Raw genomic sequence first — 23,333 nt, 5'->3', positions numbered from 1 at the left:
TTGTATAAGATCGAAGAAACCCATCACATAGCAGGTGTTCCCTCATGATATTCACATCCAGTATCCTTCCATTCAAACAGTTAACGCACGGACACCTGATCTTTGCTCCATCATGACCACTAATAATCGCGTTACGCTGCGCAAATTGTATAAATTCCTCTACTCCCCTTTCGTACTCATCACTTATACGAACAACATTAATCCAACCTCGATCCATTATATATTCTGGAATAGTTAGGATTTTCTAATAATTAGTATTCTATTCTATCTCACACATTTGCCGAGGGTCGAACACCCCCGGACTCAATCCAAACACGATAATTCTATTCTAAAAGTAACAATAACTAACATAACATAAAAATTTTATTAAAATGTAATTAACAACTAACTAAATATATATAATATAAATTTAAGAAAATACAAATTATATAATACAAATTATATAATACAAATTTATATATAATAATATATAAATTAATTGTTTCCGTAACTAATTTATTAAATTATATATAAATTATAATAAACAAAAATTCAAAATACACAGAAATATATAAACTATTAGTTATTAGCTATAAATTCCAAGTTGTATTAGTTATTAATTAAATATATATTATAATACAAAAAATTCAAAATTCAAAATACTAAATAAAAATTCAAAATATTAAATATAAATTCAAAATATTAAATACAAAACCAACCTTTCCGTCGTCAAGAAGATTGATGGTGATCGGAGTGGAAGACAATGGCGAAGGCGGCGGCGGAAGCTGTGGCGGTGGCGGAGCAGGAAAACAGCACCGAAAACAGTAACTTAAGTGCCACAAACAAAGTAAGGAAACGAAAATGACAATGGCAACGAAGTGAATAATGAATAATGCGAAAACGAAAACGAATGAGTGATGAAACTTACAAAACACAGAGAGAAGAAACTGAACTGAGCGGAAAACGTTGAAACGAAGAGCGGAGAAGAGGAAAGTGAAAGTGAAAGTGAAACTAGTGGCGCGCTTCAAATTTTTAGGGTAAAATTATTTTACAAATGCGGTTGTAGGGTAAGACCGCATTTGTAAATCATTCAAATGATTTACAAATGCGGTCTTACCCTACAACCGCATTTGTAAAACAATTTAATTTCAAAAATGTCACCGCGTTTTTTATAAATACGTTTAAACACTAAGCCGCACTAAATAAAGGATCATTGTTTTACATTTCTGTACTAGTGACTTTAAATAAATTTTCACATAAATTTCACTCTAAATTCACATTGGATTTCATGCGTCTCCACTAAATTATTGTTGTTTTGCTTGCACTATTTTACACAACTGAATATTGTCATTATATGTCACTACACCATCATGCACTTTTCACAACACACACCATTCACCATTATTTTAAGGCTAATGTCTTATTTCTTAAAGCGATAATTTAGCATGTAAAATGTTGCATATCTCTTTAATATGTAATTATATATCTTTATGAGGTGACACTTTATTTGTCAGGTTATCATTTAACAATGAAATCTCAATACAAAAAATTAAATAGTAAATTTTACATTATAATAATAAAAAATTAGAAACTAAAATAATAAAATAAATATATTATAGTAATCGATAATGTAGTGCGTGTTTAGAAGTTGGAAGCACGTTGCAACGCAGGTTCCCTTTCTTTTAAGAGGTGTCTGTATTTGTCAGTATCTACAAACCAATATCTGCCAACAATCATGCTCTGCATGCACTACACTATTTACCATTGCAATTAATTAAAATTTCATCTCAATTAATTTAGATCAAGTCATAAATTTAAATTCAAATTAAGTTCTAATTTCATCCGGTGTAATCCCACAATATTGGATACATGTGGTCTGTAACATTTTTCTTGTTTACATTAACATCTTTGCCAGAGTTGAAAGATAAATTAATCTAATATTACTTGTTGTTTACCTGATGTTTGATTAGAGAGCAAATAAACCTAAAATTCTGTTATGAGTTAAAATTATATTAAAAAAAATCAATATAGAAAATTATTCTACCTTTTATATCCAAAACCTAAAAACTATAAAGCTTCATTTAATATGGTTTAAAGTGTAAGTTTTAAAAGATTGTAGTGCCTATAAATACTTTTAGTTTTCAAAAATATATTAAATACTAAAAAAAAATTATGAAATAGAAATCAATTTTTATTGATCAAAATAATTAGTTATAATAGAAATTAAAATAGAGACCATTTTAAAAAAAAATTGATTTCTAAATTAATTTATATTATTTTGTATTATTATTAAATAGTTTCTAAATTGGTATCTAATTAGTAACTAAGGTTTAACTACCAATTATTTAGTTTCTAAATTTGGTAGCAAAAATCTTGGTTGCTAATTAGATACCAACTTAGAAACTATTTAATAATAATAGAAAATAACATAAACTAATTTAGAAACTAATTTTTTTTTTAGTTTCTAAAATGGTCTCTAATTTAGTTACTATTGAAACTAATTATTTTGGTTTCTACAAATTGATTTCTATTTCATGATTTTCTTGTAGTGAAAACATATTTTTGGGTAATTTTTAATTTTGAAAACTACATTTTTCTAATTTTTAGTTTTAAAATAAACCAATTTAAAATATTTATATCTTGTTAAGATTAGTTTAAGAGAATGTTTATGTGGTGACAATAATAGTAATAATAATATTAAGCTGTTGATAATAATAGAAGTGAAAACAATAGAGTGTAACAATGAGGAAAGAGGAAATATGAAATAGTAGTAGTACTAAAACTAATAATAAATCTGATAACAGGGATAACTATACAAATAATAGTGTTATGACTATGACAGTGTTTGTACAAATTAGATTAATAATAATAATAATAATAATAATAAGAAGAAGAAGAAGAAGAAGAAGAAGAATATAAATAATTACAACAATGGTAGTGTTGATATTATGGTAATGATAATGATATAAACAAAAATTGTGATGATAATGGTAGAAACATCCTTATCAAAGATAATGAAATTATAATTTTTAATTCAAAATGAAATTAAAAAATTTTCCTTTATTTTTAAAATAAATATAATTTAAAAAATAATTTATTTTCATTTTTATTGGATGTATCCTATTTTGAAAATTTTATTTGAAAAAATGATGGTGAAAAATTGGCAACTACCTTTTCAAGACACTCTAAGTAAATATAGGTAATTAATTAGAGGGATATACAGTATTATTTATTTACATGAATAAAATAAATAAACTAGGAAAATAGGTTGTTGTGAAATCCTGACGAGAAATTGTTTTATTAACACAACTATTATGTTTTTATTTAAAAAAATATAAATATGTCGAAGTTATAATTTATAAATGAAACACATTTTGTAGTTTTATAATTAAAAAAGAAATATTTAAAAATTGAGTTTTGAATGTGATAAACGTGATAATATATAATATGTGAGTTGAAGAATAGGTAACAATAGGTTTTAGGAACTATAATTAGAAATAAAATAATGTAAGTATTTGGTAATATTAGATTTTATAGTTAGGAGGAGAGGTGGCATGAATGGGTTGGGAGAGAAGAAGAGAGAGAGAGGTGGAAACGGTGGCAGTCCCGTGTTTGTGACAACTGCAAACGACAATTGTAGCCCTTATATTGCATTAACTTTCCGATTTCCAATAACGCGAGTTCTTGACTCTGTCTCTCTCTTTTCACACCCCAGAGAGTTAGGACTTCCGATCTTCTTCCTTCATTTCACTTCCAAACAATCTCTCCAACCTCCACATTCCATCCTACTACCTCTCTTTCACTTTTTCCCCTTCCTATCTCAAGTACGCTCCCTCTCTTCTCTTCTCTTCATTTCAAACCATTTCTTTCGCTCTTATTTTCTTCTTCTAATGCATATTTCTCATCTTCTTCACGTATCTTACCTGCAAAATGGGCTATTTATACAAAGTTAACATCAAAATATTTCGGGGGCTCCATTCCATTTTGGTCATTTCTTCTGTTACATTGCCTGTTGTATTCATATACATACAATTACAATTCTTTAGGTGACTATATGGAATCTGTAATGTGAGATCATAAAAACCGAGTGTGTTATCGGGTTAAACCAATTTCTCTGTTTGTTTTTTTTTTTTAGCTTCTACACTATGATCTGTTTAGACCATATCTCTTCTTCTTTTTCTATGGTTCTGAAACTTGTTGCCAGAGGGTGCATCTGTACTTATTATGCCTGAATTTGAGATTGCATTTGCTCTTGTCTCAAACCGGTGGGCTTGTATAGAGGGAATGATGAAAAATGATATTTTTTTCAGGCTCTTTAGACTGTATACACCTTGTGACAAAACAGAGAGAGAGAGAGAGAGAAAATAGGATGAAGGGTGATAGATTTTAAAATTCGAGTGTGAACATATAGAGTTGAGGAATCTTGTTTTTTCCTTTTAGGAAATTCCAGACCCTTTTAAGGCAGGTCATGTTAGCAAATCAAGATTTATGGTTGATTGTGTTTCTTTCTATAGTTTCACTCCATCATTGCGAATTTTCTGACACTGATATAATATCTAATACCAAGAAAATTTGAAACTTAAAGGGCTAATCATAGACCAGTTTACTAACAGGTTGAGATGATTGGTTTCTGTATCCCCTTTGACACTTGATTTGCAAATCCTATCAAAAGTAGTATCTTGTAAATGATTAAAGTTGTTAAATTAATATCATTTCAAAAAGGTTTTGCATATGAAATGAATTTTCTATTTGAGATTATGCATACTCATTACTTCATCGTATACTGTGGATCGAAAATCCTATTTTGATGAAATTATTTATGCTGTATCTTCGATAGGAGCCTGTGGTGGAGAGTATAAACATACACTATGGGTTCTACTAACGGACTGGTTGCCGCAAAGGGGAAACAGCCTCTATTTTCTTTTGGATTGATATCTGACGTGCAGTATGCTGACATTCCTGATGGTAGGTCATTTCTTGGTGTTCCACGTTACTATAGGCACAGCATTCTTGTGTTACAGAGAGCAGTAAAAGAATGGAATGCTAATAAGAAACACAAGTTTGTGATAAATTTGGGAGATATTGTTGATGGATACTGTCCAAAAGATCAATCTCTTAGCACTGTAAAGAAAATTGTGGATGAATTTGAGATGTTCAATGGACCGGTGTATCATTTGATTGGCAATCACTGCCTTTACAATCTGCCTCGGAGTAAGTTGCTTCCATTATTGAAGATCCAGAGTTTTGGAAGCCATGCTTACTATGACTTCTCGCCAGTTCCAGAATATAGATTTGTAGTCCTTGATGGCTATGACATAAGTGCAATTGGCTGGCCTCAAGATCATCCAAAAACGTTGGAGGCCTTGAAATTCCTGCGGCAAAAGAATCCGAACGATGACAAGAACAGTCCAACAGGTTTGGTGGGCCTTGAAAGAAGGTTTCTTATGTTCAATGGGGCTGTTGGAAAGGAACAAATGGAATGGTTGAGTAGTGTTCTTCAGGAAGCAACAAAATTGGAACAGAAGGTAGTGATATGTTGCCATATGCCTCTAGATCCTGTTGCATCATCCAATGAGGCATTGTTATGGAATTATGATGAAGTGATGAATTTGATACACAGATACACTTGTGTGAAGTTGTGTCTATCTGGACATGATCACAAAGGAGGATATTCCATCGATTCCCATGGAATTCACCATAGAGTTATTGAAGCTGCCCTGGAATGTCCAGCTGGAACGGACGCGTTTGGATATGCTGAAGTTTTTGACGACAGAATATCACTTTATGGTACGGGCAGAATGCTAAGTACAGACATTTATTTTCACTCTTCAGCAGATTTGAGATGACAAGATGTTGATGTTTGTGAGACACCTAATCATTTATTGATAGTGGAGAATACTGTGGTCCTCGCGCAAATCCAATTCAATCCACGTGGAATTAACTTTCTAAGTAACGGAAGTGGAATTACTTGGCTGAGTTAGCTAACCTCATAGAAAGTTCACCCATCAACCACGTTCTACTTGAGTGTTTCCCTCCCTTCTGGAACAGACAAAGATTCTAAAAGCATGAACAAACGCTGGAGCTTTCCTCATAAATGATTTATCTATGAAATTTTTTATTGCTTTTGTATAACTATTAGGATGTTTTTCTCGATGAAGTAAAGTGAAAATCCCTTTAACTTACTGTAATAGTTATACTTTTTTAGTACTTTTGTACAATGAAACTGCAAATTTGACTGCTTCCTATGTAACTTCTCACCCTACTTACTTCACATAATACTTAAAAAAAAAGAGTAAAGTCTAACTCTGGGGCCATGTAATTTGACTTTCATTATTTTTTTTACTTTGGTAGTATGCTACTAAAATGACCATATCCTAATCACATACATAAAATGATCATGCCCTCTTCTTCATATTACAAGCTTAGGGGGAATCACGCTCCTCATTGTGGTGAAACTTAGTTGCACTAAAGATAACTGACTATTGAGAGGGAAAAACAGGTCCCTCACGATTTATTAATGACCACGATGAAATATGTAAACCTGACACGTTTTTCTCGTGTGTGTGTGTTGACTCAATCACTTCCGGGAAGAAGCCTTTCCCTGTCGCTTCTCAATATAGAAGAACACAAAGAGAGACACGACGGAGAAAGCACTGAAGCAAATGGAGCAGATATCAAGGGACGCGTGGCGCCCGCTGATTGAGTTGATATCAAACAAGTTGCTGCTCTTCTTCGCGTCCGTCGTCTGCCCAAAAGCCACTTCCTCGTCGTTAGAGTTAAACGCGTAGGCGCGTACGAAGTACGTGGCTTTGGGTATGTCCTTCTCGATCACCCACTCGAACCTCTGCACGGTTTTGTTGGAAGCGTCGTAGGGTTTGGCCACGATCTTGTGCTGGCATGTCTTGTCCCTGGAGAGCTCCTCCTCGGTCTTTCTCCACGCGCGGTCCTTTTGGCTAATGGGCGCGTAGCACAGCTTCACCTTAATGGTTTTGTAGGCAGAGTCTGCTCCAGTTGATACGGTCTTGTTCAGAGCCCATGTCACGGTGATTTTGTCTGTTCCAGCCTCCAGAACTGTATAATGATTAACACCGTCAGATTGAGTTTAACATAAAGGAGAGTGAATTTCACAACCCAATTCGTAAAATCCATAAAGGAATGAAATTTAACAATTTGAAAGTTTTTCTTGATAAAAACATATAGTTTGATGGTGGGGGGTATCTGAGAAGGGATGATTTTACTGACCTTGTCCCTGCTTGGGGGAAGCTGTGACATCAAGGGTGTTTTTGAGGGAAGAAAAGTGAACCTTTCCATAGCAACTTCCAGCCAAACAGAAAATTAGAAGTGATGCTACCACAAGCCCATGTGCTGCCATTTTTTTCTGAGTTTCCACAAACAAGCTTTTCTGATAGTGTAGAGAGTTGGGACTTGAGAGAAGAGCTAAGAAATATTGGAGAGATATTCTTAGAATGTGTGGGGATGAACTGACTTGAAAGCCTTTATATAAAACCCAATTCCATAAAATAATGGGAAATCAAAACAAGTTGAATTTTGATAAATGGTGAGGACAAGTCAAACTATAGCATAAAAACAATAGGGGAAACAAGCAAGTGGTGAAGATATCATTTGAATTTTCAAAAAAAATAATATCCTTTGAACAGTTTGAAAGGCCATTGAGATGCTGCAGCAGGTGATCGTACTGATATAGTTGGTTAAGACGAGTGTATTTGGCCATTAGCAAAATTTAGTATGCCTTTTATTAGTTGACTTTGTCATTTATCTTTTATTTTTTCTTCTACTACCCAACTACTTGGAGTTTATGATGAACACACGGAAGTACATAATATAATGCATTTACATCTCAAAACTAGGAATATATTGTATAAAAGTTTTGCCCTATATTCCCAGCATGTTCAGTTCCAACTTCTTACAAAAACCAAATATCAGTGCCCACCACATTATCTGATATCACTTTTTCTTCTTGAAAAATCCTCTGTGAACTTCGAACTGCTCTTTATATTTAAATTTTTAAAAATATAAAAAATACCTAAATCTAGTATTATTTAAGAAAGAAAAACAACTAATTTGACTTATTATAATTCATGTTAGCGATGAATGAATATAAAATATTTTAATCTACATTAAAAATTTGTTTTAACACGTAAAAATTCTCACAAAGTCCATTTCAACCATTTTATTTATTACAAATATTAGAAAATCTAAAATTTAAATTAAAAATAAAAACAAATTTTACATTTAAATAAGACGAAAAATATATTTAAGAAGAAAAACTATTGCTCCTTTAGAATGAGAATAATGTTTAATATTTGTGTTTGTCCCCTAACGTGTGAGAAGGGGCATGCAAAAATAAGAAGTTGGTATTGAATATTGGGATTGCGAACTTAACGTAAGCAAAGTGAGAGCTATTCACCTATGGAAAAGCCAATAGAATACCCAGAATTAACAATTTGTACAATTATTTCTCCAACTCTCTCTCTTTTACTTATATCTGAGAAGGTTGACATTTCACTTTGATTCATAGCTTTACATGAATTGAGCGAATTGAAAAAATCCCAATCAGGCTACGTCCTATTCCCATCCTTTTAAATTCAAAATACATTCTTTTTTACTCAAATCTTTATATCTTTACAATAATACTTTAGTTTTTCAAATATAAATTAATACAATTTTTATTTTTTTTATATCTTATGTACCACATACATATATTGAGATACATAATTCTAAAAAGAAAAAAATTAAACAAGATATAAAAAAGAAAACTCATAAATTCATTAGGTTGAAATTAAAGTTTTCGATAGAAAGTGGTATTATGATATTTATATAAGTTGTAAATTGGAGAAGGGCGAGGAATGAGTTACATGGGTTGTTTTTTTATGGAAGGTGGTGCGAGGATAAGGTTGTAATCAAGGACAAAGTCAGGGATTACTTCGAAGACAGGTTCGTCAGGAACGAAGCTTGTACGGTTAGATTGGACAATGTAATGTTTAATTCTATTTCTGAAGCTGATAACGAGTTGTTGGTTGGTGACTTCACTGAAGAAGAAATAAGAGTTGCGGTGTGGAATTGTGACAGTTCAAAGAGTCCTGGTCCTGACGGATTCAATTTTGGTTTCTTAAAGTTCTGCTGGGAAATTTTAAAGTTGGATGTGGTGTCAGCAGTGAAGGATTTCGCCTCCAAAAGTCATTGGCCTAGGGGTTCAAACGCTTCTTTTCTCTGTCTTGTCCCGAAAGTAGAAAACCCTCAGCAACTCGGCGAATTCAGACCTATCTCGTTAGTGGGTTGTCTGTATAAAATTATCTCAAAAGCATTGTCTCTACGCTTGAAAAAGGTAATTAGTAAAGTTATCGATATGAGACAGTCGGCTTTCCTTGAAGGTAGGGGTTTGTTGGACAGTGTGTTAGTAGCTAATGAGGTGCTGGAGAAATATAAAAGAAAGAGGAAGAGTTGTGTGTTCTTCAAAGTCGACTATGAGAAGGCGTATGACTCGGTTAGTTGGGATTTTATTTATTATATGCTTGATTGGTTGGGTTTCTGTGCTAAATGGATTCGGTGGATAAAATGTTGCTTAGAATCCGCTTCAGTTTCTGTGTTGGTGAATGGTAGCCCAACTAGGGAATTTACTCCTAGGAAGGGACTTCGCCAGGGTGATCCGCTAGCTCCGTTTCTCTTCCTTTTAGTAGCAGAAGGGTTGGCTGGAGTCTCTAGGATGGCAGAGGAGAAGAGTTTGATTGATAGTTTGGAGGTCGGAAGAGCTAGAGTGAAGGTGAATATGTTGCAATATGCTGATGATACTTTATTCTTTTGTGAAGCTAACACCAAAAGTATCTTCAACATTAAGGCGATTTTGCTCTGTTTTGAGCTTGCTTCTGGGCTTAAGGTGAATTTCTTGAAAAGCAGATTGGGCTGATTGGGGTTGGATTCGAGCTCGCTACAACGTTTCGCGGCTATTCTTAATTGTAATGTGATGGTAACTCCCTTTGTTTACTTGGGTTTACTAGTAGGAGGGTGTCATAAGCGCGGCGCTTGTTGGAACGGGGTGGTTGAGAAAGTCCAGAGTAAACTAGCTAGGTGGTAAGGCAGGTGCTTGTCGATTGCAGGGAGAATTTGTTTGATCAAATTCTTTGGTGGTTGACAAGTTAGTTCAGATCCAAAGGAATTTCCTTTGGGGGTGGGGCTCTGATGGAAGGAAGATTGCTTGGGCTTCTTGGGATAAGGAGTGCGAGCCTCGGGATTTTGGAGGTCTTGGAATCATTGCTCTTAGGATTTTTAACTTGGCGTTGTTAGGAAAGTGGATTTGGAGACTGGGGACGGATAATGGAGGTTTGTGGAAAGAGATCCTCGTTTCTAAGTACGGAGGTTGGAGAAGTCTGAGAGAAGATAGTAGGTCTAATAGGGGTTCTCTCTGGTGGAAAGATCTGAAGGAGGTGTGGAATTCAGAGGGTTGGGGCGGAAGTTTTGAAGATGGGGTTAAGTGGAAAGTGGGGGACGGTAAGGAGATATCTTTCTGGGAGGAAAATTGGTTGGGTTGCGGTAATTTGAAGGGAGTTTTTCCAAGACTTTTCTCTATAAGTTCAGCCAAAGACGCAAAAGTGGCTGAGCTTGGTTATTGGTATAATAGTGTTTGGGTGTGGAATCTGGAATGGTGCAGATCCTTTTTCGACCGGGAGAAGTCTTTGGTGGAACAACTAGTTCAGTTATTGCAAGAGGTGAAGTTGACTCTGGGGGAGGCAGACTGTTGGGTTAGGAAGGTTGGGGAAAGTCAAATTTTCTCAGTCAACTGTGCCTATGTTCAGGTAAGGCGGGGTAGAGGAGGGGAATTTTCTCCTAAGCACAGTAAGTTGTGGAGGTGTAAAGTCTTGTCTTCTGCTTTGTTCACTGCTTGGAGGGTGGTGGAGAATAAGATTACCTCAAGGGTTAATTTGGTAAGGCGTGGAGTGACGGTGGAAAATTCCTTGTGTTGTTTGTGCGGGGAGGAGGAGGAGTCGTCGTGTCACTTGTTCTTTGTTTGCAGGTTTGCTTGGCGTATCTGGTGTTTGTGCTTTGAGTGGCTTGGAGTGTCGTTTGTTTTTCACAAGGACCCTAAGTCAAATTTGGCACAATTCAGGATGAGTCAGACTTCTGTTTCGGTTAACGACGTTTGGGGTTCAATTTGGGTTGGCATTGTGAGCGAAATTTGGAATATTAGGAACTCGGTCATCTTTAAAAGTGGAGTGGCAGATGTGTCTGAGGTGTTCACTTCAGTGCAAGTTAAGGTATGGTCTTGGATTCATGCGAAATCTCGTTTTTCTTATTTCCCATATTCTAGTTGGGTTTTAAATCCTTTGGATTGTATGAGGTTGATTATGTAATGTTGGGTAGTGTTGGTCTGGTAGTCCATTTGACAAACTGGTAGACAGGCGTTCTAATAGGAGTTATTGTCAGGTATTTATGTATAAGGGTTGGACCACCCCTGAAGTGGTCCCTATTTATTTATTTATTTATTTTATTGCTGATAAAAAAAAAGTTTCTGAATATAATTTTATTATGTAAGGAGAGACAAATATTTAAATTCATCTCTTTTTTATTATTCTTTTTATTTTAGAAGTCCTTGTAGAAAAAACTTTTTCAAAAAATTTGATAAACATAATTAAAATATATATATATCTATTCATTCTATTGCATACTTTAATGAAATGCTTTTTATTTACGTAATGAAAACGTATTTCCATTGCACATTCTGTGAAGATACATAACAGGGTGCTTCTTCCTGCACGTCCATACCTTCTTGTGTCACCCCCATAAGTTTTTCATATTCCAAAAATATCCTTCTCAATATTCTGGATTACATAATCTGGAAGTCTCCAAAATTAGCTTCCAGATTATGTAATCCGGAAGTCTTTTTGTGATTAGCTTCCAGATTACATAATCCGGAAGTCTTTTCTATACATAAGATTAGCTTCCGGATTATGTAATCCGAAAGCTTTTTTTTCAGATGTGTTATTAGCTTCTGGATTACATAATCCGGAAGTCTTTTCTAAATATGAAATTGACTTCCGGATTATGTAATCTAGAATATATCCGGATTACATAATCGATAGGCTTATTATTTCAAATCCAAGGGATGGAAAAAAAAAGATAGAATGGTATTTTCACATTTAGTATGGGGGTGGCAGAAAAAGGTATGGAGGTGTAGGAAGAAAGAGTCTACATGGTAATATGTTTTTGTTGGGCTTGTGTCGATGCTATATTTTTCTGGTCCATTGGGTTCTTTTCATATAAGTATTGAAGGCCTCAAACATGTTTTTTTTCTGACAAATTAAAGGCTAATTCTTCCTGCACCCAACCCATCCACTTCTAAATTTTCAAAATTGTCTTGTGGAATTGAAAATCTTAAACACAAAAAGATACATTTTGGAAAAGAAAATTTGAAATAGATTTTTATATTTTGAAAATAAAATTCTAAAATAGAATTGGAAAAAAAAAATTCATTTTGAAAAAGCAATTATTGAATAAAAAATACATTTCGGAAAACAAAATGTGATATATTTGGAAAACGGATTCAAAAATTTAGAAAATTATTCCATAAATTCAAATCAAGGAACATATTATGAAAAAAAATATCATATAAGGGTATTTTTGTCAATTCATATAAGAATTGGGTGCATATTACAATTTATTGGGTGTAGAGAGTAATTGTCCAAATTAAATTAAGAAAAAATCCACTGAAAATATTCGGGCAAATGTTCCCTGTAACCAACCTTTTATTGAAAATGATAAAAATACCCTTAAAAAATAACATTAAAAAAAAGTGTAAATAAAAATTACTTTCAAAACCTTTTATTTAGATATCTAGAATACATTTTTGAATTCCAGAAATTTTTAACCAGAATGTATTTCAATTTTATATTTTGGATTTTTTTATCCATAATGTATTTTTTTTATTTTTTAATATTCTGAAATTTTAAATCCGGAATAAGGATAATTTTGGAAATTTAGAAAAATGATAGGGTGTAGGTAAGAATTGATATGTTACAGTAAGAAATTGCCAAATATTTGCTTGGAGTTTGTAAGTGGGTTTTAAGAAAATAGGCCTATACTTAAACATGTAACATGTTTTTTAGCCAAGGTACCTCTTTCTTATCGAAAAATAAAAGGAATGACACCCATAGAAAAATACATAATTTTTATTTAGAGATCATTCCTCTCTGATTTCAATGCATAATTTTTAGAAGCATGACTTACAAATAAGTAAAAATTGGTCCTAACATCAGAAAAGAAAAGAAAAAACTAATGTCCTTTAATAATTAAATTCATACCGAAAATTCTTATTTTATTTGTTTTTCAATATTGATTTTAAACTGGGCAATATATACACAATTTTGTATACTTATACAACAAGTTAGAACTATAACTTTGCTAACCTATGACCTATACGGTTGGATAATGAATGAATTAATATAAAAAAAAAGGGAGTTATAATAAAAAAAATTGACAAATGCTTTTCATCATGATTATTTTATCAAACACTACTGAAGAACATATGTTAATGTTGCTCAAATAAAAAATTTAATCATATTTTGCTCATAAGATCGAGGTTATTGTATTTAACTTTTTTGTAGACAGTTTTCAAGCAATATTCTTTGTATGGTTTTGCTAAAAAAAACAAGGTGAAGGAAGCCTGTCAATAATGGACAAAACTAGGCAACAATGATCGGTTTACAGATGCGAAGAGCTGACTATTTCATAATCAAGAAGATGGATCTCTTCAATGTAACGATTGGCTTGAAGTCTAGGATTTGATGGAGAAACAAGAAAAGAAGGTGGGTGAGTGATGCACCTGGACTCACCATGAACAATAAATTTTACTCCAATCTCTTGATTCCTTTGACCTACTGATTAGCACTGTCTTTTCCTGAACTCTAATTTTCTAAAACTTCTGCTTTTTACTACATTAATTGTTCATGCAAATTCAGTTATCACTTATCCAATATAATTAACAATAATGATGCCGTCTACCTAGTTAAGCCGGTATCTGAGAGCTACACCATGAAACTTTACTCAAGCTTGGGTTGGACAAAATAGAAGCTGAAGTTGGAATTGAGCTCTTCTCCTTCTACTCTCTTTCTATCTCTTATCCATAAAATAAAATATAAATATATACAAGACAGCCCCAGCGCCGGCCAATTCTTTGCATCCACAGTCAAAACTGATGTTTTCTATGTTACCACTATGTTTCTGTCCATCTTTAAAACTCAACACCCCAAAATCCCCAAATCTGACAGAAAATTATAAGCAATTTTTTAGTCTTCTCATAGTTAATCTTAAGGCAGCACGTACTAGTGGGTGGCTCAGAATTAATGGATCGAAGGTTGGGCAGAGAAACCAAAGGGTCTCTAAGCCTACAAAAAAAGATGGCGGAGGCACGGCGTAGGGAGAACACGGCGCCGGACCTCAGCGACTTCATGAACGACATGTTTTTCGGGACAGTGGATCACGTGGACGACAAAGCCTACGACCTCACAGGTAATAAAGGAGTGAGCGTGGAGGAGGATGAGGAGGAGGACGAAGGGTTCGACGACAGCACTAGAAGCAACAGTGCAAGGTTGACGCAAGAGTGGCTACAAGAGGCACGACTAGTCATGGGTTCCTCTCCTAACCGCTGTGGCTCTCCGGGTCGTCTTTCAGGGTCCCCAAGGTTTGCAGCAGCACAACCACCCTCACCCCTTTCCTCGTTGGACCACAGAGACTCTCTCTCTAGAACTAGGTCTGCACGAAGGTAATCAGAATATTTAAGCAAAATCGTAAGACTCAGTTATAAATGTTTCACTGAAGAATAATATTTTAGATCAATGGCGCAAAATAATAATGGTAATAATGATAGATGATAATGTGAATGAAGCAGATACAGAACAGGGGTAGGGATCAGTGATGAGATACTGTCGAAAACAGCAAGACACACTCGTAACAAATCCGACACTTTCGCTCAACCTTCATCGGATGGATCCCCTGCAACGGCCGTCCACAACTGGTTCTCCAACATCCTCAAACCGACCAACAACAATAACACACAACCACCTCCTTCTCCTCCAGATTCTACCCTTTTAACATCTCTCCCTCCACGTCAGCATCATTCTCGAAAGTCACGCTTCCAAACCGAGCCCTCTGCTGCTCCTCACTCGCAGGGGATCCAACCTCCCAACTCCAGGCGAACCTTCAAGACTTCTGCGCCGGAGAATCCGAGGGAGGATTCCATTCCTCTTTCGCCGCCCAGGAACCTCGTCGAGTCCGCTCACCGGAGGACCATATTGTCTTCGACGTGCTCGCGGGAGAGGATGGCGTCGAGGCATGTTGTCACCAAGGGAGAGGAAGCATGCCTCAACGGCTTTCTCAAAGACCAGAGGACCTTGCTGCAGAAAATCTCCACGGGAGAGTGCCATGCAAACGCGCAAATCGTGCTTTCTGGGCCTTCCAACGGTTGGTGATGAGCGTGTTTTTTTTTTTTGTGACGTGGGAGCTTTGCTTTGGAGAGTGATTGACTTTGTCTTGGGGCGGTGCAGGCACGGCGTCGATGGTGGCTGCCATTTGCCACGCCTGGGTCTTGGATTACCGGCAGAGAGAGAAGGAAGGTGGCGTGGTGGTAGCGCCTGTCATGAATGTGAAGCGTGGCTCCATGTGGAAGCTGAAGCAGGCTGCGTGGCTATTTCACCATGCTGGTCTTGATGCCACCTCGTTGCTTTTCACTGATGAGGTTCCGTTCAAAATTGATTCAGATTTTATCCGTCTTTTCGTTAGTTTTGGCATGAAAAAGTTTATTCGACTTAAAATATATATGGTACAGAATATGCATAAAAGTAAAGGTTATTTTCCTTATCCTTATCTTAAGTTTGGGCTCTTACATGAAAAGATGTAAGTTTTAGTCCCATGTAGGCCTAAGTTTTCTGGGCTATGAAAATAGAGAGTAAAATTTCAAATAATATGAAAATATATCAAAGTTGTTTTTGCATGGACAAGACTTTGACAGTGTGTGATGAATTCATACATATGTTCCATACTTTTTAGCTTTTATTTGTCAGATGCATGTACGATTTATATTCCTCCACACAAAGTAACTGCAGCTCTTCTCTTTGTTTATTTGATATATTATTTGATAATTATTTAGATTAGACATCACTACTGAAATTATCTCAAACTTGATATATTATTTGATAATTAAAGATGTTTGGACTCTGGAGGACATTGTACGTATGATTAGTAGGTTCAAGCTTGATGTGTTTTTCTTAGTTTGGTGAACTGACACTGAATTTGTTTGCAGGTGGACATGGAAAGCCTTTTGATGACTGGCCAACTGAGCGTCCTCGTGGTTGGACAAGATGTCTTGAGCACTACTGGCGAGGTTGGATTATCAATTATTGATGAATCTAAAAATCAATTTTAAAATCAAGTTTGATCCCAAGGCAATGTGCCCAGATGAATTTTAGAATTAATTTTATCTGTTATTTTGATTTTCAAGGTTGGATCCCAATGCACGGTTGTTACTGATAATTACTGTGAGGATGCCTATGATTTACTTGAAAACCCTGTGCTGAAGAAACTATTGGTAAATTTATGGTGATCTTAGTTTCCAGCCAAATTTGTGGCACCACTGATTTACTTTATCAAAAGATGCTTCTGAAAATTATTAAAGACTGGTTTAGTTTGAAGTGGCTTTGGTGTTGAACATTGCTTGTATTTATTTTGCAGCTTGCCGGTATTCTGCTGGACACACAGAATCTAAAATCATCTGCGGCAATATCGATGACAAGAGATGCAGAGGCAGTCCAGTTGTTATTGGCTGGCTCAGCCCCAAATTACAGATATGCATTATTTGATCAATGTCAGTTCATGTTTCTCTTCTCTGTATTAAAATTGAGTTATTGTGATTTTATTGATTATTAAGTTCAATGAATAAAGTTGTTTTTGGTTCCTTGAAGTGATGCAAGACCAGAAAACGGCTTCTTTTGTCGAAGCTTTGAACCATAACTACGGCAAGTCTCCTGATGAAAGTAAGTATCTATTCTAACATTTTCATACACAGTATTGGCTGCTTTTCTAAATTCCAAAATGTATAAGCATGACCTTTTGGTCTTCCTGTTTTTGAAATTGCAAAATTCAAGAAACTGTGAAACTTCTTTATGACCTGAAATCTTCAGTAGTAAGTGCAATTGATGGACTACGCTATATTTTTTTGGTACAAGAATTATCTTGTCAAGTTGTTGGATAGAGACTGAGTATGATTTTGACAAGCCAATGGAATTAAGAATGTGACAATGTGATTTCAATTCTCAATAATGTCAATTCCACTCACAATGCTGCATAGATCTACATTAGGACTAAACGGGATTTTTATACTGATATATTTTTTTTAAATTGGTGATCGAAAGTGAAGAAGTAAAAAAAAATTATGAAGGTGATTTTAAAATAGAAAATAACGTTATTTGTACTAGTTGAAAAAAAGTAAAAAATAGTAAAAAAAAGTGATGATTTTTATCTATTATTAGTAGTTGTATTTATTATTTTTAATGTCATTTATTTATAATAGAAAAAATAAACACGTATAATCAGAGTTACATAATTAATTATTGACAAACCCAATAAAACACTTATTATCTTGTGCAATATAATCTATTATGTTTATTTTGTAAGCAAATTTTTACTCAACAATGCCGGAAAAAAACTTATCTGTGATACCTTCCCTTTTCTTTTCTTTACAAATTAGCTAATCTAAATCACAAAAATCCTATCTGATCTGTTCCTGGAACCTGAAGCTAAAAAAACATAAAAGATTTATGTGGAATGTCACAAGGAGGAAACCAGTGTTGTCCAGTTCTTTTGAGATGTTCATGCTAATTAATACTTTTCCATCTCCTACTTTTCGACTACAAAAGGATTAATTTGGACAAGGCTTTTAATACCATGGATATGGAACCTTGATTATTTTATAAACAGGGCTACAATATTATATATACACTAGTAATTACCCTGTTAATGAAGATAATAACAGCGGTTTTTCATAGTTTGAGCATTATAATATGTAGCTACAGAGCGATATATCTGGTTGAAATGCTACTGATATTTTGCAATCGATTCTCTCAACAGTTAAGAGTAGTTTTTTTATCCTTCGTAAATTATAGGTGAAGAAAACAGTGAAGGAAACATGAAGAATAAAGTTGGCGAGAGAAAGTCAAGCTCTATATCAAGTTCAAAAACAAATTCCTTCGACACAAGAAGTTCTAAAGCTTGCAAGGTTTCCCCAAATCCAGGTTACATTTCATTCTCTTTCCTTATATTCCCTTTATTCCCATTATGGCTTTTTAGTTATGTTTACATATTTTGAACTCCTGATTTCATCAATGAAGTTCCGCTACTTAATGAACACATACTCAGTAATTGGCCTTTTCCATCTATGAATATGATGACATAAACTATTCTTGCAGTCAAACTCGTTACGCCACCTTTGCTATCTCCTTCTCTGCCACCAACACCACAACATGCGGAAAAGGAGGTCCCACGTGGGAAAAACAAGTTCTTCTTGGCAAGGTGGTTTGGTTTTGGTTCAAAATGAATACATCTCATCATCCATGTATGCCATTGCCAACTTAATTTTTGCAAATTCTTCAAATACACAGTGCTTCTACTATGTCCTATTATCTTTTCAATTTTTATTAATCATTTTTTACTCTAATGGGCAATTGTGAAAGAACTTTAAATGACTACTATATCTTTTTCATCAACATACTTCACTTCATCCTAATTTGGCTTGGCATGAAAATAAATAAAGTTTGGTCAAAAATTAATTTCGACCATTTCCAAATAATACAACTTTGGATTCAGTGCTTTATCTACATGTGCTTCATCTCACGAATATATATTTTAATCATAAGAACCAAACTTTTACAGAAAAAATGGTTGAGTTACAGCAGAAGCCATATTAACATCTTTCAAAGTGGTTGAATTAGAACTTAGGAATCTCTCAATAACTGCCATAAATTTATGCTTTATGTTTAATTATGGCGTTGTGGTCACTTTGCGGGTTAAACTATTACCTGTGTTAAACAGTAACATCTGGGCCTACCAATATTTTTCTTCTATAAATCAGCCTAGTCACTGGCCGCATACTTTTGAATCTTTCAGTGTGACCTCGTTATCATTGTTTGCGACGTTGACGTGAATTAATAATCTCCTTGGTCAAAAAAAACTTCAACTGCTTCCCAAAAAGGACGAACTTTGTAGTTCACTTCTCGTTTCTTTTGACCCCCAAAGAACAAATCTACTATTTTTTTTATCTTGCAACAAATGCTGCAATCATTTTAATACACTGTTTTTGCTACATGCATCGTTTTGTAAATTTCTAATAATATCCCTTCTCGTGGGTGTATAAGTATAATAAGCCCTGTGAGGTAGAAGAAATAAAATGAACATAAAAAGTCCTACCCTTGGACCAAAATCAGAATCATATATTTTAGGCCTTAACAAACGTTTTCTAAGGGTCGTTATTCATTTTCTGCAATGCTTCACCTACCTGGCTATTTGTACTATAATTTTTATACAGAGTTTCCGAATGAATAAGGAATTAATAGAGTAACGAACTTAGGCAGTAATGATGAGGATGATACTGATAATCGAACAACTGGAAAGAGAAGCATGTGTATTAATGTGCGTGAGGTGCACATAATCGGATTATTGTACTCTTGTTTCTACATCATCAGCAAACACCCATCCTCTCTTTGCGGGTTACCATTTTCCGTCACATGCATGAACATTATAATATATGGGCCAATACAAACATTCAGTTCATTAATCTTCTGTCTACATATATTTTTTTGTGATACAAAATTTAGGTAAGATGTACCTTTGGTTGATAGATTTTGGAGGAAACATACACATACCAAGATCGGATCAAGAAAGAGCATTTTCCAGTGTGGTAAAATGTAGGTGGAGACGTAGATGCCTCTGGATGGAGAATTATTGGGCATGTGTGTGATTGTGAATGTGATACAATCTGTCTTGTCCACAATTATGCGCATTTGCTCAACCCCAGCTGTAACTAACTCCCAAGCCACTGTTTGGCCCCACTTCCTTTCTCCATCTGAACCAAACCCATCTCCATCTTTCTCTCTCAACCCAATCTACACCTGCATCTTCACCTTTCCATTATGACTAGGAGACCAAGTCCATTTTCAGCCTTATTTTGCCGGTGTTGATGGGTCATATATGCCATTAAGTTGGCATGGCTCCTTCATTCAACCTTCCAAGCATAAAGAAACAAGCAAAACTCTGATGACCCACTCACACTAAATCCCTCTACTGATCCAGAACTCCTTGTCTGATCAGTAGATAACGGAGGTGAGGAGGAGGTTAATGAAGGTGAGGAAGATGACATAGAAGAAGCAGTAGTACTAGATGATAAAATTGGCTTAAAAATGAATAAAGCATGCTTTAAACCAGGACTAAATAGCCAATCATGAACATCCCAATATACCTCTACTCTCATTTTGCTGAGATGAATTGACTCGTTGCCCCTAAACTTCCACTGCAAGTGCTTCACATGAATCACCAAGTGCCCATCAATCCTTATCTCCATCTCTGGCTGAACCCCACTCAGAGAGTCCCCATTATTTCCCTTGTTCTTACACTCAATTGAAATCTCGTGCCACCTACCCTTCTCATGAAACTTGGCTCTAGTGGAGAACTTTTTCTTCCCAAAAATATGTTCTTTTTTTGAAACCAAAATGGGGTCAATAAGTGCTGGCCTGCACCCCGTCCTTCTGTATGCCTCTTTCTTTAGATCACCGAGGAGCAGAACAACCTCTTCATCACAAACCACTGCCACATAGTACTCCGAGGTTGGTTCCGTTTCACCGTTAAATTTCGCAGCCTTAAGGTCCCAGAAAATATCAACGGCTTTACCATCCACTATGAAGCGTTTGGAGCCTTGCTTCCTCCAAAAGTACCATGGCTTCACCTCCACCTTGCAGGTGTACTGTTCTTCTCCTTCAGGGCCTTCCACTGACACCGAAAGCCCATGAAGCAAGAGGTTTTTGCACCATGTGATGGTGATCAAACGGCAGTGGTCAGCAACCTTTGTTCTGTACACAGACATGTAGACGCTCTGGCCTGAACGGGTCACAGCTCCATGATCATCACCATGCTGCTTCTCTGCTGAAGAAGAAAAGCAAGCAGGAATATTGATCCCAATTGAGTCCTGCATCATTTTTTGACTGTGAGGTTTCAAGAGCAAAATCTGGTGGGGGTAGCAAGACCAGAAGAAACAAGAGGAAAATGGACGGGAGGGGTTTTAATAAGAAATTTGAAAGGAGTGAAAGGCCTAATTAAAGAAGTTAGTGTCAGAAGCTCAATGAATGCTAGACGCTGCCAGAGGTGTTAATGGCAGCATTAAATGGATATGGGAAGAATATTTCCAAACTGGCATATGGACTGGCTGTGAGTGAGAGTGAGTGAGGAACAACCCTTTTTATATTCTGCACCTCTCTCACTTACTTGTCACCTCCTTTATAATTATTGTTGTTATTATTATTTTATTTCGGTTTGTGTTTACCTTTTAAAGCACAAAGTTGAGCCTACACAAACTTTTTCGAATCCAAAGTTGTTAAAATTTTACTATATTCAAAAGTGCTTACTTCCAGGCACAGTTAGATGCAGAGGACCCAGCTTGTATTTTTCATCAGATTTGGTGTATAGATTTTTACTAACTTGGGACTCATCTATATTCATAACACCACATGACATGGGACTATGATAGGTCAAAAGAACAACTGTAGTGGTGAGGGTTAGCTTTCCGATGTAAGACTCATCATATTTCTTCCTTGTTTGAAAGGATCTTCGTATGACTCTTGCATGTGACCTTTTAATTATAAGCTAGCAATTTTCCTTATTAAGCACGAATTTTTTTTTCATTAAAACGAAATGAAGATGTTTTTAATCAAATCGTGCTTACTTTTAATTTATCTAACATCACATTAAACCATTAAAACTAAAAGGTTCTTCAATTGCAAGGCTTGTGAACTGAGTTTCTAAAAAGTTTTTATCAGAACTTTTTACTTGAAAGAAGGGTTTGAGAGGGAATCTAAGGTCAGCAGGTAGGTGCAGAAAAAATCTGAGGAATCTACATTGAAGTTGCATATCTGGTCTTATGGGCAGAGATCAGCATATTTTTGCTTGTGGGTGGTTTTTGTAGTAAGGAAGCGTCTGAAAAATTGCAGGCTAAATTGATTTAGCTTTGTAATGCAGGGGTAAAAGTGAAAGATGAAATAGACAATAAGAGGTAGATTCTAGTAATTTCATTTTACCTGTGTAATGGTTTTAGGTAATTTAGCAAACTGAACTGTCCACATGCAATTGGATAAGGTCCCAACTGTCCTTATATTTTTTTTATTTTATTGTTTTTTCTTTTTGCGAGGGTCCAACACTTTCCAACTGCTTCAGACCTAACACCTTACACTCAAAAGAAAAAGATAGCTAGCTCCCCCAAAACAAAAACACAGCAACTACCTACACATAATAAATAATCTCCATCTAATCTTAATTTACATTATTGTGCACTATAATTAAGTTTTCCTAAATAACTTTACGCCTTTGTTTCTATTTCACATAATTAACATCCATTAGTTGATGGTTTTATAACTGTCAGGTAATGGATCAACTTTTGTTTAAGTACCTCATATTCCTTTTGTTGCATTTTATGTTTCCAGAAATGTGAGGTACTTAAATTAAAAAAATATATATATAACATAAAAATATGTTATGAAATGTAATATATATTTTTTGTTTTGCTCTGATGTAAAATTTTGAGCTTAAAAAAATTGATGGATCTAATAATTTGTTTTTTAAGAAATTAGATGTAAATAATTGAAAACGTGGTCCCTAAAGCAAGTTAGTATATAGATATGAGTAGTCTATGATTATGCTAAAAAATAGATTGGATTAGCAATGAAAAAAATGATGATCTATGGCCCTCATTTTATTAAGTATGCTTTAATAGTTTTACCATTATAACATTAACCACTGTTAACTTTTACAATCAAATTTAATTCACCATTATCAAAAAAGAGATCGTAACATCATTATACTCTGGTAAAGTTTTTTACTCTCGATGATATCATCTTTCTGATCATCATGTGAAGCTTTATTTATTATTTTTATTATCATGTCCGTCAATATTATGCTAAAACTTTATTTCTTCTTTCTCTTATCTGACCTTTTTTTTTTTATCTCTTTTACATATAGTTTTAGTTCTGAGCAAACTTTTGAGGGTATTTTCATTTATGAAACATGCATATAAAAATAGGTAATTTTCTTAC

General features: G+C 34.8%; 5 protein-coding genes across 5 annotated transcripts; 3 read left to right on the top strand and 2 right to left on the bottom strand.

Moving 5' to 3' along the window:
* Positions 1 to 3,643: 3,643 nt before the first annotated feature.
* LOC137807928 (manganese-dependent ADP-ribose/CDP-alcohol diphosphatase) lies at positions 3,644 to 7,052 on the top strand. The gene is made up of 2 exons (XM_068608787.2): positions 3,644 to 3,803; positions 4,817 to 7,052. The coding sequence occupies exon 2, from the start codon at positions 4,848 to 4,850 to the stop codon at positions 5,823 to 5,825; it is 978 nt and encodes a 325-aa protein (XP_068464888.1). The 5' UTR covers positions 3,644 to 3,803; positions 4,817 to 4,847; the 3' UTR covers positions 5,826 to 7,052.
* Positions 6,286 to 7,562, bottom strand: WR3 (nitrate transmembrane transporter). The gene is made up of 2 exons (XM_068608788.1): positions 7,222 to 7,562; positions 6,286 to 7,050 (listed from the first exon to the last, which is right to left on the bottom strand). Exons 1-2 carry the CDS (start codon positions 7,349 to 7,351, stop codon positions 6,557 to 6,559), a joined length of 624 nt encoding a protein of 207 aa, XP_068464889.1. The 5' UTR covers positions 7,352 to 7,562; the 3' UTR covers positions 6,286 to 6,556.
* Positions 7,563 to 8,977: 1,415 nt separating this feature from the next.
* Positions 8,978 to 11,778, top strand: LOC150028866 (uncharacterized). Its single transcript, XM_090300158.1, has 4 exons — positions 8,978 to 9,874; positions 10,143 to 11,249; positions 11,356 to 11,418; positions 11,722 to 11,778. Exons 1-4 carry the CDS (start codon positions 8,978 to 8,980, stop codon positions 11,776 to 11,778), a joined length of 2,124 nt encoding a protein of 707 aa, XP_090156284.1.
* A 1,813-nt stretch (positions 11,779 to 13,591) lies between these two features.
* LOC137807921 (uncharacterized) lies at positions 13,592 to 18,766 on the top strand. Its single transcript, XM_068608774.2, has 9 exons — positions 13,592 to 14,752; positions 14,879 to 15,450; positions 15,534 to 15,724; positions 16,289 to 16,369; positions 16,487 to 16,573; positions 16,717 to 16,849; positions 16,947 to 17,018; positions 18,147 to 18,275; positions 18,450 to 18,766. Exons 1-9 carry the CDS (start codon positions 14,334 to 14,336, stop codon positions 18,575 to 18,577), a joined length of 1,812 nt encoding a protein of 603 aa, XP_068464875.1. The 5' UTR covers positions 13,592 to 14,333; the 3' UTR covers positions 18,578 to 18,766.
* An 865-nt stretch (positions 18,767 to 19,631) lies between these two features.
* Positions 19,632 to 21,666, bottom strand: LOC137807922 (uncharacterized). The gene has a single exon (XM_068608775.2). The coding sequence runs from the start codon at positions 21,224 to 21,226 to the stop codon at positions 20,252 to 20,254; it is 975 nt and encodes a 324-aa protein (XP_068464876.1). The 5' UTR covers positions 21,227 to 21,666; the 3' UTR covers positions 19,632 to 20,251.
* Positions 21,667 to 23,333: the final 1,667 nt, after the last annotated feature.

This window comes from Phaseolus vulgaris, chromosome 3 (genome assembly GCF_051622355.1).
Source record: "Phaseolus vulgaris cultivar YP4 chromosome 3, ASM5162235v1, whole genome shotgun sequence".
In the NCBI taxonomy this organism is placed as follows: domain Eukaryota; kingdom Viridiplantae; phylum Streptophyta; class Magnoliopsida; order Fabales; family Fabaceae; genus Phaseolus; species Phaseolus vulgaris.
This window is presented reverse-complemented; position numbering and strand designations above follow the sequence as displayed.